The 13730-nt window shown below is 42.5% G+C and overlaps 1 protein-coding gene across 2 annotated transcripts in view; it reads left to right on the top strand.

Moving 5' to 3' along the window:
- LOC311046452 (uncharacterized protein) overlaps positions 1-13730 on the top strand; it is a 47533-nt gene that overhangs the window by 33403 nt on the left and 400 nt on the right. Inside the window, exons 23-28 of one of the 2 annotated variants that reach the window (XM_084058761.1) lie at positions 7328-7503; positions 8294-8511; positions 10417-10579; positions 12010-12119; positions 12531-12644; positions 13430-13577. In XM_084058761.1, the coding sequence (XP_083914887.1) occupies positions 7328-7503; positions 8294-8511; positions 10417-10579; positions 12010-12119; positions 12531-12644; positions 13430-13577 (929 nt within the window). Of the gene's footprint in view, positions 1-7327; positions 7504-8293; positions 8512-10416; positions 10580-12009; positions 12120-12530; positions 12645-13429; positions 13613-13730 lie in introns of those variants that run through there. The other variant, XM_084058760.1, reaches the window with a different exon arrangement.

Genomic DNA, 13730 nt, shown 5'->3' with positions numbered 1-13730 from the left:
TTTAAACTAGCGACTGGAAGCATATAGAATTTATGACAATTTTTATTACAGTAAGAAAATCTAGTCTAAAAACCCATTCACTTGCGTTAAAATAAATTCTTTCTGACACCGCAGGTCGGCGCAGGGTAAAACAGCGCCACTCTGGCCATTTATAAGCTTCCGTGTCGGCCTCATCGTAAATATCTAAGACTTGACCCTTGGTATAGAGCCCTAAGGGACCATATAAACACTGCTCTAAAACATAGTAAATTTCGTCGCTGTCAGGCAGGAACCTCTTACATCCATATTTTTACGTTTTCTTTAGTAAATTAAAGCCCTACTTCATCATACTACAGTGTCGCACAAAAGCATCAAAATTAGCAGATCCACAAGCTCAAAATGTGGGCGAAGCTACGCATTTTGAGCTTGTAGATCTGCTACTTTTGCTATTTTTGAATTTGAATCCTGAAAAGTAACCGTTTTGTACATAATGAGGTTTCCACCCGACAGACGATATTTTCCCCGGTATACTGTAGGGTCCTGGAACAAATAAATAATAAGTAGTGTCTATTAAACACAATGCTGTGTATTGCTGCTGTGGCCATCCTTGCATGCTCACAAAATGCATGTTACGCACTGTATGCTGTCCTTGTGAGTGAATGTCTTCAGGTGTTCCGAGGCTATAGACATACAGGTTTTATTTTCTAAACTAAATTGTATGCATTTTATTGTTTTTAACTGTATTTATGGGACCACAATGGAAATAAGCCTCTGGGCTTTCTCGTGCCATCCTTTTGACTAAAATGTGCATTTTTTGTTTTGTACTGTACTGTAAATAAATCGATCAATCAAAGTCATCCGATGCAATTTACAATTACACTTAACCATTTGAATTCACGTCGGCATTTCGCGGACGCTTTTATCCAGAGTCTGGTCTGGTCTGCTTGCGTAACAAAGTAATGCAAACCATCGCGACGCGTTGGCATTTTTATTGTTTCTCGGCAGAGGACGATAAAAAAGAACATTGCTATGTTGAATCCTTTATTGGAAAAGGGCTTAATAATAAGCCCTGCGTGCAATTTGAACATGGCCCCAGGTGATGCACAGCTACTCATCTCCTCTCCTTTCATTATAATCGACAAACACAGGGTTCAGAGGATGTTTCTGTAATGGCTGTTTCTCTCGACTAACGCCAGCGGGATAAAGGAATATTATTTTGGATTTATGCTGTATTTATGGGGCCAGGCTTCCAGCATGGACCCATATTGTTATTGGCATTATTCCGTTTCTTCTTCTTCTTCTTCTTCCGCCGTTTTTGCCAGTTCTGGCTGAACCGTGCAGTCGCTTTTTATGAAACTCGGCCATATGATAGATGGTCATGAAAAACGATCAAAAAATAATTCTCACAATCTTTCGTCAAAAGGTGGCGCTATAGCACTCAGTTGAAAATGACAACTTTGAACAGGTACAACTCATGCCCTGTTTCACCTACAGCCATGAAACTTCGATGCACACATGCGTCTCCTCATGCTGAACAACTTTCACACTCTGACTTTTGACCTCTGACCTTTAGATCTCCCACCATTTTGAATTATATGAAAAACAGTTAAAACCTATCTCCTCCTGGGATTTTTGAGTAAATAGACAGGAGAGATTTCAGAAAAAAGGCCTTCTATAAGGAGGTTAGAGGCATTTGGGGGTAAAAGTTGGGAACAAGGCCATTTTACATAATTCAAGGGTGCTGAATCAGAAAAACACGGTTCCCAAGCAAAATTCTTAGTGCTTAACCTCCTAATTTGCATATCAAAATGGCTGCCGATTTTGAAGTATTTCTTAAATAACTCTATAACAAAGCAATCAAATCTGACAAATAAAGTGTATATATTTATATTCTGAGGGTCAGACAATGTGTGGAAGGTATTTATAATGTAATACATGTAAATACATGTAAATAATGTAAATAAATATGCAAATTAGAGGCCACTATTACAGAAAACGGTTTCATACTTAAAGTGATTCATCCGCATCCCCCTTATTTTATTTTATTTCTACTTATCTGTATTTTTACCATCCTTAAGACATCTAAAATACATATTTAGATCATGGAAAAATCCTGGTACATTTGGCCCCTGATGACCAAAAAATAAATTGCCCCCATGTATAACTCACCCCCAGAATGAGTTAGAGCCACAGAACTGGTACTGATAACTGAACACAAACTACTTTCAACATAACTATATAGAGTGGGATGGGGATGGCTATAGGTACACTTAGACGGCCAACAGGGACTAGCTGAAATGTATTAAGCCCCGCCCCTCTGTGTTCCTATTGGCTGGGCTTTAAACAGCCATAACTCCAATTCCCAGCATCGAAAACCTATGAAACTTCCTAGATGCGCTTAGACGGCCAACAGGGAAAGGCTGAAATTGTTTAAGCTATGTAGCCTAACTTTTCAGTTGATTGCCATACAGGCTTGTGTCCCCCCCCCACCCCCGATGGGCCCTGCCTAGTACAGCCTAGTCCAGCCTATTACTGCCTAGTCCTAGGACTAGGCTAGACCTGGGTGTACTAGGCTTTACTGTACTAGACTCTGCTGGGCTCTAATAGTCTGTTTTCAGCTCTAGCAGGCTTTGCTAGGCTGTACTTGGCTTTATTAGGCTATAGAAGGCAGTACTTTACTTTGGCCTACACATGTTCATGCAAAACTATTGGTGGTGCACACACAAACTATTGCCCGTGTACACAGTGGTCTGAGTATCTACAGGGCTGACAAGGGACTAGCACAGCCTAGTTCAACCTAATAGAGCCTAGTACAACCTAGTCTTAACTAGTCCAGTCTGTTCCATGCTAGTATAGCCTATATCGCCGTCCCCTAGTCTGTTCCATCAAAAGGCTGGACTAGGCTAGACCTGGGTGTACTAGGCTTTGATGTTGTAGTCTCTACTGGTCTCTAATAGACTGTTTTAAATTCCAGTAGGCTGTGCTGGTCTGTACAATGCTATATTAGGCTGTACAAGGCAGATCTGTACTATGGTCTACAAAGGTTCATGCAAAACTATTGATCGTGCACACACAAGCTATTGCCCGTGTTCACAGTGGTTAGTCCCAATGGTCTGAGTATCTACAGGGCTGACAAGAGCCTAGCACAGCCTAATAGAGCCTAGTATAGTCTAGTACATCCTAATCTATCCTAGTCCAGCCTTATCAGTCCTAGCATAGCCTTGTACCCCCTCCCCTATTCTGTTCTCCCAAAAGGCTGGACTAGTCATGGGTGTACTACTGTAGGTTGTACTATACTAGACTCTACTGGTCTATAATAGGCTGTTTTAAGCTCTAGTAGGCTGTGCTAGGCTGTACTAGGCTCTATTAGGCTGTGCAAGGCAGATCTGTACTATGGTCTACAAAGGTTCATGCAAAACTATTGCTCGTGCACACACAAGCTATTGCCCGTGTACACAGTGGTTAGTCCCTATGGGTTGAGGATCTACAGGGCTGACAAGAGCATAGTACAGCCTAATATAGCCTATTAGAGTCTAGTACAGCCTAGTACAGCCTCATCTATCCTAGTCCAGCCTTATCAGTCCTAGCATAGCCTGGTACCCCCTCCCCTATTATGTTCTCCCACCAGGCTGGACTAGGCTAGACCTGGGTGTACTAGGTTTTACTGTACTAGTCTCTGCTGGGCTCTAATGGTCTGCTTTCAGCTCTAGCAGCCGTTGCTAGGCTTTACTGGGCTCTATTAGGCTATAGAAGGCAGTACTTTACTTTGGCCTACATATGTTCATGCAAAACTATTTCTTGTGCACACACAAGCTATTGCCCGTGTACACAGTGGTTAGTCCCTATGGGTTGAGGATCTACAGGGCGGACAAGAGCCTAGTACAGCCTAATAGAGCCTATTAGAGTCTAGTACAGCCTATTACAACCTAGTCTAGCCTAGTCCGGCCTGTTCCATGCTAGTATAGCCTATACCACCCTCCCCTAGTCTGTTCTCCCAAAAGGCTGGACTAGTCTTGGATGTACTCGGCTGTACAGTACTAGACTCTACTGGTCTCTAATAGGCTTTTTAGCGGCTCTAGCCGCTCTATACCTGACTTTGTCCGTGTGCGTCAACGTTCTGATTGGTCAGGTGCGTCAACAAAGTGATTGGTCAAGCTTCACGCGACACATGGCTATAAACACATTATAAACACATATCAATGACAAAATGTATCAAAGGCGCCGCTACCTTCACACAGGGTGTGATTTTTTAATCTCTAGTAGGCTTTGCTAGGCTGTACTAGGCTATATTAGGCTGTACAAGGCAGATCTGTACTATGGTCTACAAAGGTTCATGCAAAACTATTGCTCGTGCACACACAAGCTATGGCCTGTGTACACAGTGGTTAGTCCCTATGGTCTGAGTATCTACAGGGCTGACAAGGGACTAGTAAAGCCTAATAGGGAGTATTAGAGTCTAGTACAACCTACTCTAGCCTAGTCCAACCTGTTCCATGCTAGTATAGCCTATAGAAATGATTTCATGTGCATGCCATAAGCAATGCACAACACGTCGTTGCAAATGCCGGAAATCTGGGTTACGATGCACAGCCATGTGTGCATGTCAGCAACGGAGTGATGATCAACCTCCTTGTATGAATGTGGTCTAGTGTCTAGACTTTCGTTCAACAATGGCCAATACAGTATCTTTAGAGTACTAAACCGTTATCTGTTATGGCTATTTTGCATATTTCGGAGTAGGCTGATTATTATATTATATTATATTATCATATTATATTACTTACAAATTCTTTACTCACATTGTAGAAAATGTATATAGACACTTCATTTGTCAATTTTGCTTGCCTGGCCACAGAGTTATTGAAGATAAAGGTGCGAATTTGCCAATTTGGCAGCCATTCAAATATGCAGATTAGAAGGTCAAAAACTAAACATTTAGCATGGGGAAAAAGTATGTATTTTAGATGTCCTAAGGATGGCAAAAATACAGATAATTAGGAACAAAATAAGGGGGATGCACCGTTTGAGTACTACGGTACATCATTTTATGTAATGGTGGCCTCTAATTTGCATATTTATTTACATGTATTACATTACAAATATCTTCCACACATTGTATGACCCTCAGAACATAAATATATACACTTTATTTGTCAGATTTGCTTGCTTTGTTATAGAGTTGTTTAAGAAATACTTCAAAATCGGCAGCCATTTTGATATGCAAATTAGGAGGTTAAGCACTAAGAATTTTGCTTGGGAACCGTGTTTTTCTGATTCAGCACCCTTGAATTATGTAAAATGGCCTGGTTCCCGACTTTTACCCCCAAATGCCTCTAACAATCACATATTTCAGAAATCCCACCGGTCTATAATCTGCACGAAACTTTTTACACATGAACTTTGGACCTATACCAAAAAACGTTTGCAAAATATCTTCCATAAGTGAAAAAATGAAGCTTTAATGAGCCAATGAATATTGCAGTTTTATGACAATTATTCATCTGCCCCTAACACATACATGCAGACTTACCATTCTTTGAAACTTTGCAGAAATGTAAAGGGCCATTCCAAATATCACTGAAACCAATCTTACTCCAATTGGTCGAACGGGGGCGCTATAGCAATTTTTTGAAAATTGAAACTTTAAACAGGCAAAAGTCATGCTTCGTTTGGCCGACAGCCATTAGACCTGCTTACACATGTGCCTTGACTAATGAGGAACACATCTATCACGTTGACCAGTAAGCACCGCCCTTAGATTGTCCGCAATCTTGAGCAGTTTGAAAAACACTTAAACCCAGGATTTTTCAGCTATTTGCGTGAAACTGTATGATCTGTGTGATCTCCTTTTTCACAGGTTCTTGTCTGTTGGTGGCTTCTCGCTTAAATGTGTGCCCCACAACCTGAAGGTCACCAGTTCAAGCCTCACTTGGTGCAGACTTCATCTAAGTTGCATTTCACACAACATGACTATCAATGAATACATCTGCAATTGTTAAAGATAACATGAAATACTTAATTGAATGTTTTTTACATACAGCTGATCTACAATCTCACAACTTTTCAGATAGCAATGAGAGTATGTTTTTTCAATGTATAACATACTTCATTGTGAAAATAGCCGATGTACAATCTGACAACTTTTAATGGTTTGTGAGCTTGTAGATCGGCTACTTTCACTAGTTTTGCTTCTAAGGAGATGTACAATTTCTTAATTGGTAAATTGTTTGTGAACAAGTGATCTTAGTGTTAGTGAAACAGGGGCTTGGGTCATGACAGAAGGCAAGCGTTTGTCATCCTCAACAGACAACATCAGCCTGGACAAAGCTATAGCACTATAGGTAGTGTTGCAGCTACCTAAGAGTGCCTCACGACCGCAAGGTTGCTGGTTCAAGCCTCACTTGATGCACACTCATTTAAGTTGAATTGCAAAAAACATGACTCAATCTATTCCGTTTCCATGGCTCTCTCTCTCTCTCTCTTCAATCTATTCCGTTTCCATGTCTTTCTCTTCAATCTATTCCGTTTCCATGTCTCTCTCTCTGTCTCTTCAATCTATTCCGTTTCTATCTTCAATCTATTCCGTTTCCATCTCTCTCTCTCTCTCTCTCTCTCTCTCTCTCTCTCTCTCTCTCTCTCTCTCTCTCTCTCTCTCTCTCTCTCTCTCTCTCTCTCTCTCTCTCTCTCTCTCTCTCTCTCTCTCTCTCTCTCTCTCTCTCTCTCTCTCTCTCTCTCTCTCAGGGGCGGCCATAGTTGAGTGGTTAGTGAGCCCGCCTAGGGAACCAGAGGCTCTGGTTGCCCCAGGTACGATTCCAGGCCAGGTCAGCAAATGTGTCGATGAAATTTGTCATCGACACAAGCAAGACTCTTAACCCCTAATTGCTCACAGGCCCTCATTGGAAACAAGACCGCAAGGACTTTCATGAACTGACCTGTTAAAGGAATTATCATTTCTCTTTCTCTCTCCTGGCCCCATATTATCGCTGCTTGCAGCTATATTTTTGTTTATTTTTATTCATTTACGGGAAACGTTCTCAGACGTGTCAGCTGCTGTACAAAGCATTGGATTAATCTGCGGGTTCAATTTAGTGGTTCTCAAAGTAGGGGGTGAGATGGTTCCAGGGGGTCCCCAGCTAAATTTGATAAGCTTTTTACCGTATGTTATACTGCCAGTCGACAAGATCAAAGTGAAACTGAATCAAAAAATCTCAAAAAACACAAATCTTTTATTATGGGGATCCCTGGCACACTATTGTTTCAGATGTGGGTCCACAGTTGGGGGTCTTTGACAAGAAAATGTTTGAGGACCACTGCATTAAATACACAACAATCATGTTGACTTTTGCAGCGACTGCTCAGTGTCTGTGGTGGTCCCACTGCCCCCGCTGCGGACCCCCCGGTCTGGGGTGATAGACGTCCTCCTGGAGGAGTGGATCCTGGGACCCCTGCAGACCCTGGCCTCGCTGAGGCCCACGGCCGAGCTCTACCGCCTGAAGAGGAGGATCATCGACAGCCCCTTCACATGTAAGCTCACAGTTAAAGTACGTACTGTATGTTATTGTGTATACAGCACACAGTCAAATCCTCAGTATTAATGTAACTGTGAGAGAACAGGTCCAATTAGGTCAATTATCACATACATTTTCATGCCGCGGACCCCCATCTGAAAATATTTTGTGCCAGGGACCCCCAGAAGAGTAGATTTGTCTTCAAACTCTTTAAGGTTTTTAACAACAAAAATGTAGATGTCAACAACATGAAGTTGATATTTTGTAGATCACCTATTTTTGAATAGCCAAAGTGTTGACAACATGAAGTTTATATTTGTATGAAATTATATTATATTTTTTATTAAAGGCGTTTTTCTGTCATAGTAGAGTGGAGGTAGGTCTTCAGATGGGGGTCCGTGGCCAAATACACATACATTTGGGGTCCTCGATATCGTATCTGTCGGGTGGAAACCTCACATGTCCAAAACTGTTACTTTTCAGGATTCAAATTGAAAAATAGCGAAAGCAGCAGATCAGTCAACCCTGTGGATCTGCTACTTTCGGTACTTTTATGTAACGCTGGAGTATGATCAAGTAGGGCATTCATTTAGGAAACAACACAAAAAGTTAGAATATGGAAAGAAGAAGAGGTTTCTGCCCAAAAGCAATGACAAGAAAATGTTTGAGAAACGCAAACATAATTTTCCATAATAACTGACAGAAAATCCCACTGTCCCACCTATTCCGGCACAACATGACCTGCATCCTTCTCTCTAATATCGTATATCTTTCTGCCCCCCCCCCCACCCACCCTCCCCCATCAGACCAGGCTCTACTGGTTGCAGACCAGTTTGTGGTGACGTTTGACGGCCGCCTGTATGAGTTGCCGCCAGCCTCGTGTCCGGTCCTCCTCCTGGCCCAAGATGTCACCCAGGCCGCCTCCTTCACACTGCTGCTGCTCGCCTCCGCCTCGCACTCACACCAGCGCTCCCTGGTGGTGCGGATGAACAACAGCACGGTCGACATCCACCGCAACGGACCGGTATAGGACCGAAAGTGTTTATTTGCACCGATTTGGTACCGAAAGGAGATGGTTTTTTTTTCGCCACATGTGTCAGAGCATGTTTATTCTATGATCAATCAATCGATTGTGTCCCGGCTTCAATGGAACTAACGTAGTATACTTTAGGTTTATCAATCACAATTTATCAATCACTTATCACAATGAGAACTATTTTTTTAAGGTTTTAAAGACACATAAATTGACACATTAATGTTAATGTTACAGTATAATATCATTACAATCTTAGCGTTTTGCCAAATATTTGGGGTCCCACTTGCAATATTCTCACAGCCCACTAGTGGGGCCCGGCCCACAGGTTGGGAATCACTCTTTTAGAGAGAATATATGTGGATGTTTGTGACAGGATGTCATTTGCTAAGACACCCAGATTTGCATCTGAGAGTCATGTGGCAGATCCTTTTTCGGGAGGAGAGGAATTCTAATTCTAATTTGTGTAAGTTTTGCACAACATTTTCTTTTTATTATTTTATTCTCAAACTGGACTTTTTGAGAGTCTTTGTGCGGCTGTTTTTGCCTTGCTGTCCTTCTTAGAACTTATGAGATTTGTTTTAAATGCAAAGTGCAATATATCATACTATCATACTATAATTCTAGTAACCTCTGTAGTGGTGGTGAGTACGTGAGTGAAGATACCCGGTTCTCCTCACTGGCTGGACCAATTGCTCTGATTTTGCACACAGCCATTGACCATTACCATCTGAACGCAACTGTGAAGCCCGTTTTTCAATTTCATCAAATCTCAGCTTCTTATTAGCGTTTTTGTGTCAAACACTGTCGCCATGGTTACGGGGCTGCCCAGCTATGGGACGAACTGCCTCCCGGGTTGCCAGATCATGTGCGTATATCCCCCCACGGATGCGCTGCGCCGACCGGGTATGGTCTAGTAATTATAATTATAATAATAATGTATTATTATTGTTGCGGTACAATGAGTGAGTTTTTGTGTGCTCGCAGGCAGTGTGGGTTTAAGTCTGTGTTGCCTACATTTGTGTTGTCTGGACCTCCATGTCATTCACAATTGTCCTGATGCGTTCCGCTGTCTGTTTGGATTGAAGATAATCTAGACTGGCACTGTAACCCGAACCCTGACTCCCTACTGTCTGTGCAGAGATGAAAAACAGACTGCTAATGTTGTCCTTTTACACAGTAAAATCCTTACTGTTAATTTAACTCTGAACAGAGTACAAATGGACCCAAATGGACCCGTAACTCCGAGGAGAGTAAAAAAATAGTGTTTTGCCATTGCACGGTAGGCACACTTAATACTTATCCGCCCTCAGTCACTGGTCCATTTGGTTCCAATTTAAAATGTAGGACACACATTTAGCACACGCTCTTATCCAGATACAGTACATAGAATGCAGAGAGACTGTCCAGTACCTCAAGAAACTAGGATCCCAGGTAAACCAAGAACCTACAGTCTAAAACAATATACTATCGAAATAATCTGTATATTGAAACTAGGGTACGAGGTAAAAACTGAACCTAGCATCTAAATTATAATATAAGTTCTTAACATTGTGGTTAATAAAAAACAAGCCTATAAGTAACAAAAACATGAGAACGTGTCTACATAGTAGCCATAGGCTATGGTCAGTCGCTAGCATCAATCGAGAGAAGGTGGCAAGATGTGGAACAGGGAGAGTGAAGTGCTAGGGGGTGAGGATTGAGTCTGCAGTTCTGACTGCAATGGGTTTGTTCCACAGATTGGGAGCCAGGAGGGTTCCATTTGTACACTCTTCAGAGTTAATTTACCACTGAGGGTTTTACTGTGTAACACTGAAGTCTGCTTCCTTCCAGGGCCTGGTTCAGTGTCCCTGCAAACAGGAAACATTTACCTGAGGACCTGGTTTTATGTTGCAGGTGACTGACGGCTGCCATATAACCCCCACATCCCGTAACAGAAACAACATGGTCGTCAGGAGAACTTCCAACGTGGTGGAGGTGACCAATCAGAAGGGAGTGTCTGTGTTGTGCGACCTATCGCTGGACGTGTGCAGCCTGACTCTAGATGGATGGTTACATGGTAGGAACATAGGGCTGCAACCATTGATCATTTTCTGATTATATTCTATCAATAATCATCGAGAGACAAATCGTTGCTGTCGAGCAGAAACCTCTTATCTGCATACTCCATACTTTTTGTGTTTTTTCGTAAATTAACGCCCTACTTGATCATACTACAGCGTTACACAAAAGTATGGAAAGTAGCAGATCCACAACCTCAAAACGCGTCTTGAAACGCGGTGCAAAGCGGTGCGTTTTGAGCTTGTAGATCTGTTACCTTTGCTATTTTTTTATTTAAATCCTAAAAGTAACAGTTTTGGACATATGAGGTTTCCACCCGACAGAGACAAATATCTTAAAGTATATATTTTTAGCGGCGCTAGCCGCTCTATACCTTTAGGTATAGAGCGGATCCTGCTCTATACCTGACTTTGTCCATGTTCACCGTCAACGTTCTGATTGGTCAGACCCGTCAACGTTCTGATTGGTCAGACCCGTCAACGTTCTGATTGGTCAGACCCGTCAACAAAGTGATTGGTCAAGCTTCACGTGACACATGGCTATAAACACATTATAAACACATATCGATGACAAAATGTATCAAGGCGCCGCTACCTTCACACAGGGTGTGATTTTTTAAATGTATATATGAACCAATTGATTAATTAAGTATTATTTTATACTTTGTCTCACAACGTGTTGTGCAAACATTTACAAAATGTAGATTGGCTATTTTCACTATTTTTTATGAAATGTTTTCAAACTTTTTGCTTAAAATAACAATAGCCCAAAATATAACTGATTATTGCTTTATTTCAGTCAGATAATAACACAAATAGAATGAAAACATTTTATTTATTAAAATGTAAATACAAGTATTTATATTTGACCTTGGCGTTCAGGCTCTGCTAATACAGTACTGTAGTGATGTGCGGGCCGACCCGTAACACGCAGGTCCCGCGGTTCGGCGGGCGGGCGGACGGGTTATAGATTACGACGGGCGGGGCGGGCGAAGCGGGTCAACCCACAGAAGAAAAAAAACACACTAAAACATACTCTCGCGCGCGCGCTCTCTCTCTCTCTCCCTCCCTCTGTCGCCCTCTCTCTCTCTCTCTCTCTCTCTCTCTCTCTCTCTCTCTCTCTCTCTCTCTCTCTTTGGAAAGAAATTGAATGGACTTGCTTCTGTGTTTTTTTTTTTTTTTGGCGGGTTGCGAGACGGGACGAGTCGTTGATTTATATTGATTTTTGCGGAACCGGGCGGGTTAGGTTCCCGTGCGGGGCAGGTTGTGAAAAAACCTGACCCGCGCGTCACATCAGTACAGTACTCCCTGCTCAGCACTCCATTAACTCGAATAGTTCCATTAACAGTTGCACCCAATAGGAAGACAAAAGGTGGCAGCAAAGTATTGGTCCCTCTACAAGTAAAGATTTGTCAATATGTGTTTGCAGGTGTGTCCACTGGTCTCCTGGGGACCAATGACAATGAAGCAGGGAATGAATTACCTCTGCCTGACGGAACTCAGGCTGACAGCATGGCTGACTTTATCTACAGTTGGCAGGTATCGTACAATATGACTTTTGAATATGATTAAACTAGGGGTTGGGGTGACAAGTATCTTGACATGAGAGCATCCACTTCCCCAGCACAGTGGTTCTCAAAGTAAGGTCCAGGCCAGGGATCCCACAGGGGTCCTTGAGGGGGTTCCAGGGGGTCCCACTCCTCAGCTAAATTGTTGATAGTGAGGAATCGGCCTGTCCTGTACAGGACTTAACTCAGAGAGTGTACAAATGGAACCAAACGGACCCTTAAGGGTCCGTTTGGTTCCATTTGTACACACTATGAGTTATGGGAGTCTGTGGTCTTAACGCATACAAAAACTGGGGGTCCTTCGAAAAGTTTGAGAACCACTGTCGTAGCAGTGGTCTGTAACTCACAGTCTGTGAGTCCTGATCCTTTGTTTGTGGTCCAGGTGAGGACGGAGTGTTCCCCATCAGAAGCATGTTCTACAGCGTCCAACGGACCCACGAGCTGCCACTCCCTGTTCTCCTCCCCTTTCTCTCCACTCAGCTCCTGTTTCAGAGTGGTGAGTGAGTCACTCATCTTCTTAAGGGGCCGCCGTAGCTGAATGGGCCGCCTGGGAAACCAAAGGTCGAACCCGGTCGAACTGACACTTAACCCCTAACTGCTCCCCGAGGCACTGCCCCCTGTGCCGCCAACCGCTCCTAATACTTAGGACGGGCTAAATGCAGATACCACATATCGTTGCTGTCGGGCAGAAACCTCCTATCTCCATATTCTAAGTTTGTGTGTTTTTTTCGTAAATTAACGGCCTACACGTTTTGATCTGCTACTTCTGATGCTTTTGAATTTGAATCTTTGAAAACTGTTACTTATTTGAAAAGTAACAGTTTTGGACATATGAGGTTTCCACCTGACAGAGACGATATGGAAATACATGTGACAAATACAGCAAAGGAGTGCGTACCAAATTATTATTATTATGTCGTGTTATCTTATGCTACGTTTAATTGAATAATCGAGAAGCATATATGTTTTTAAATCAACAAATCGATTAACCACATAAGTGTTATTTTTTACTTTGTCGCACAGCAGTGTCATGCAATAATAGCGAAAATGGCAGATGTTCAAGCTCACAACGCGTAGCATCGCATCGGGTTGTGAGTTTGTAGGCTATTTTCACAATTTTTGAAACTTTTCGCCTATCATTACACACCGAAAATAAGGATTGATTATATTAAACTAATAATAATAAAATCGATTAGTTCAATTAACTGTTGCAGCCTACTTTAATCATTCACTGTCCTCTCTATGTCTGTCTGTCTGTCTGTCTCTCTCTTTCTCGGTCAGGTGGATCCCAGCCAGTTCTTGTCAGTGTGTGAGACGAGCCACTGTGACACTGTCCCAGGTGTGTCCAGAACCCCATGTCGACTAGCTGTGGCTTTTGTCCACCTCTGCCAGAGAAACTACGTCCCACTGGAGGTCCCTGCACAGTGCTGTGAGTTCCCATAATGACAGACAGCTTGTGGTCCAGTTGCTATGCCACTTTGCTGTTCATTTTGCTGAGCTGATAAGAGGTGGTGTGGGAAAAAAAACTCAAAACCCCTTCTTTTATCCTACGACTGCTCAAATCCATCAGTTAGTTACCAAG

This window comes from Gymnoscopelus microlampas (genome assembly GCF_963454915.1).
Source record: "Gymnoscopelus microlampas genome assembly, chromosome: 5".
Taxonomy (NCBI): Eukaryota; Metazoa; Chordata; class Actinopteri; order Myctophiformes; family Myctophidae; genus Gymnoscopelus; species Gymnoscopelus microlampas.
Note: the sequence above shows the minus strand (reverse complement) of the source record. Positions and strands in the feature narration are given on the sequence as shown.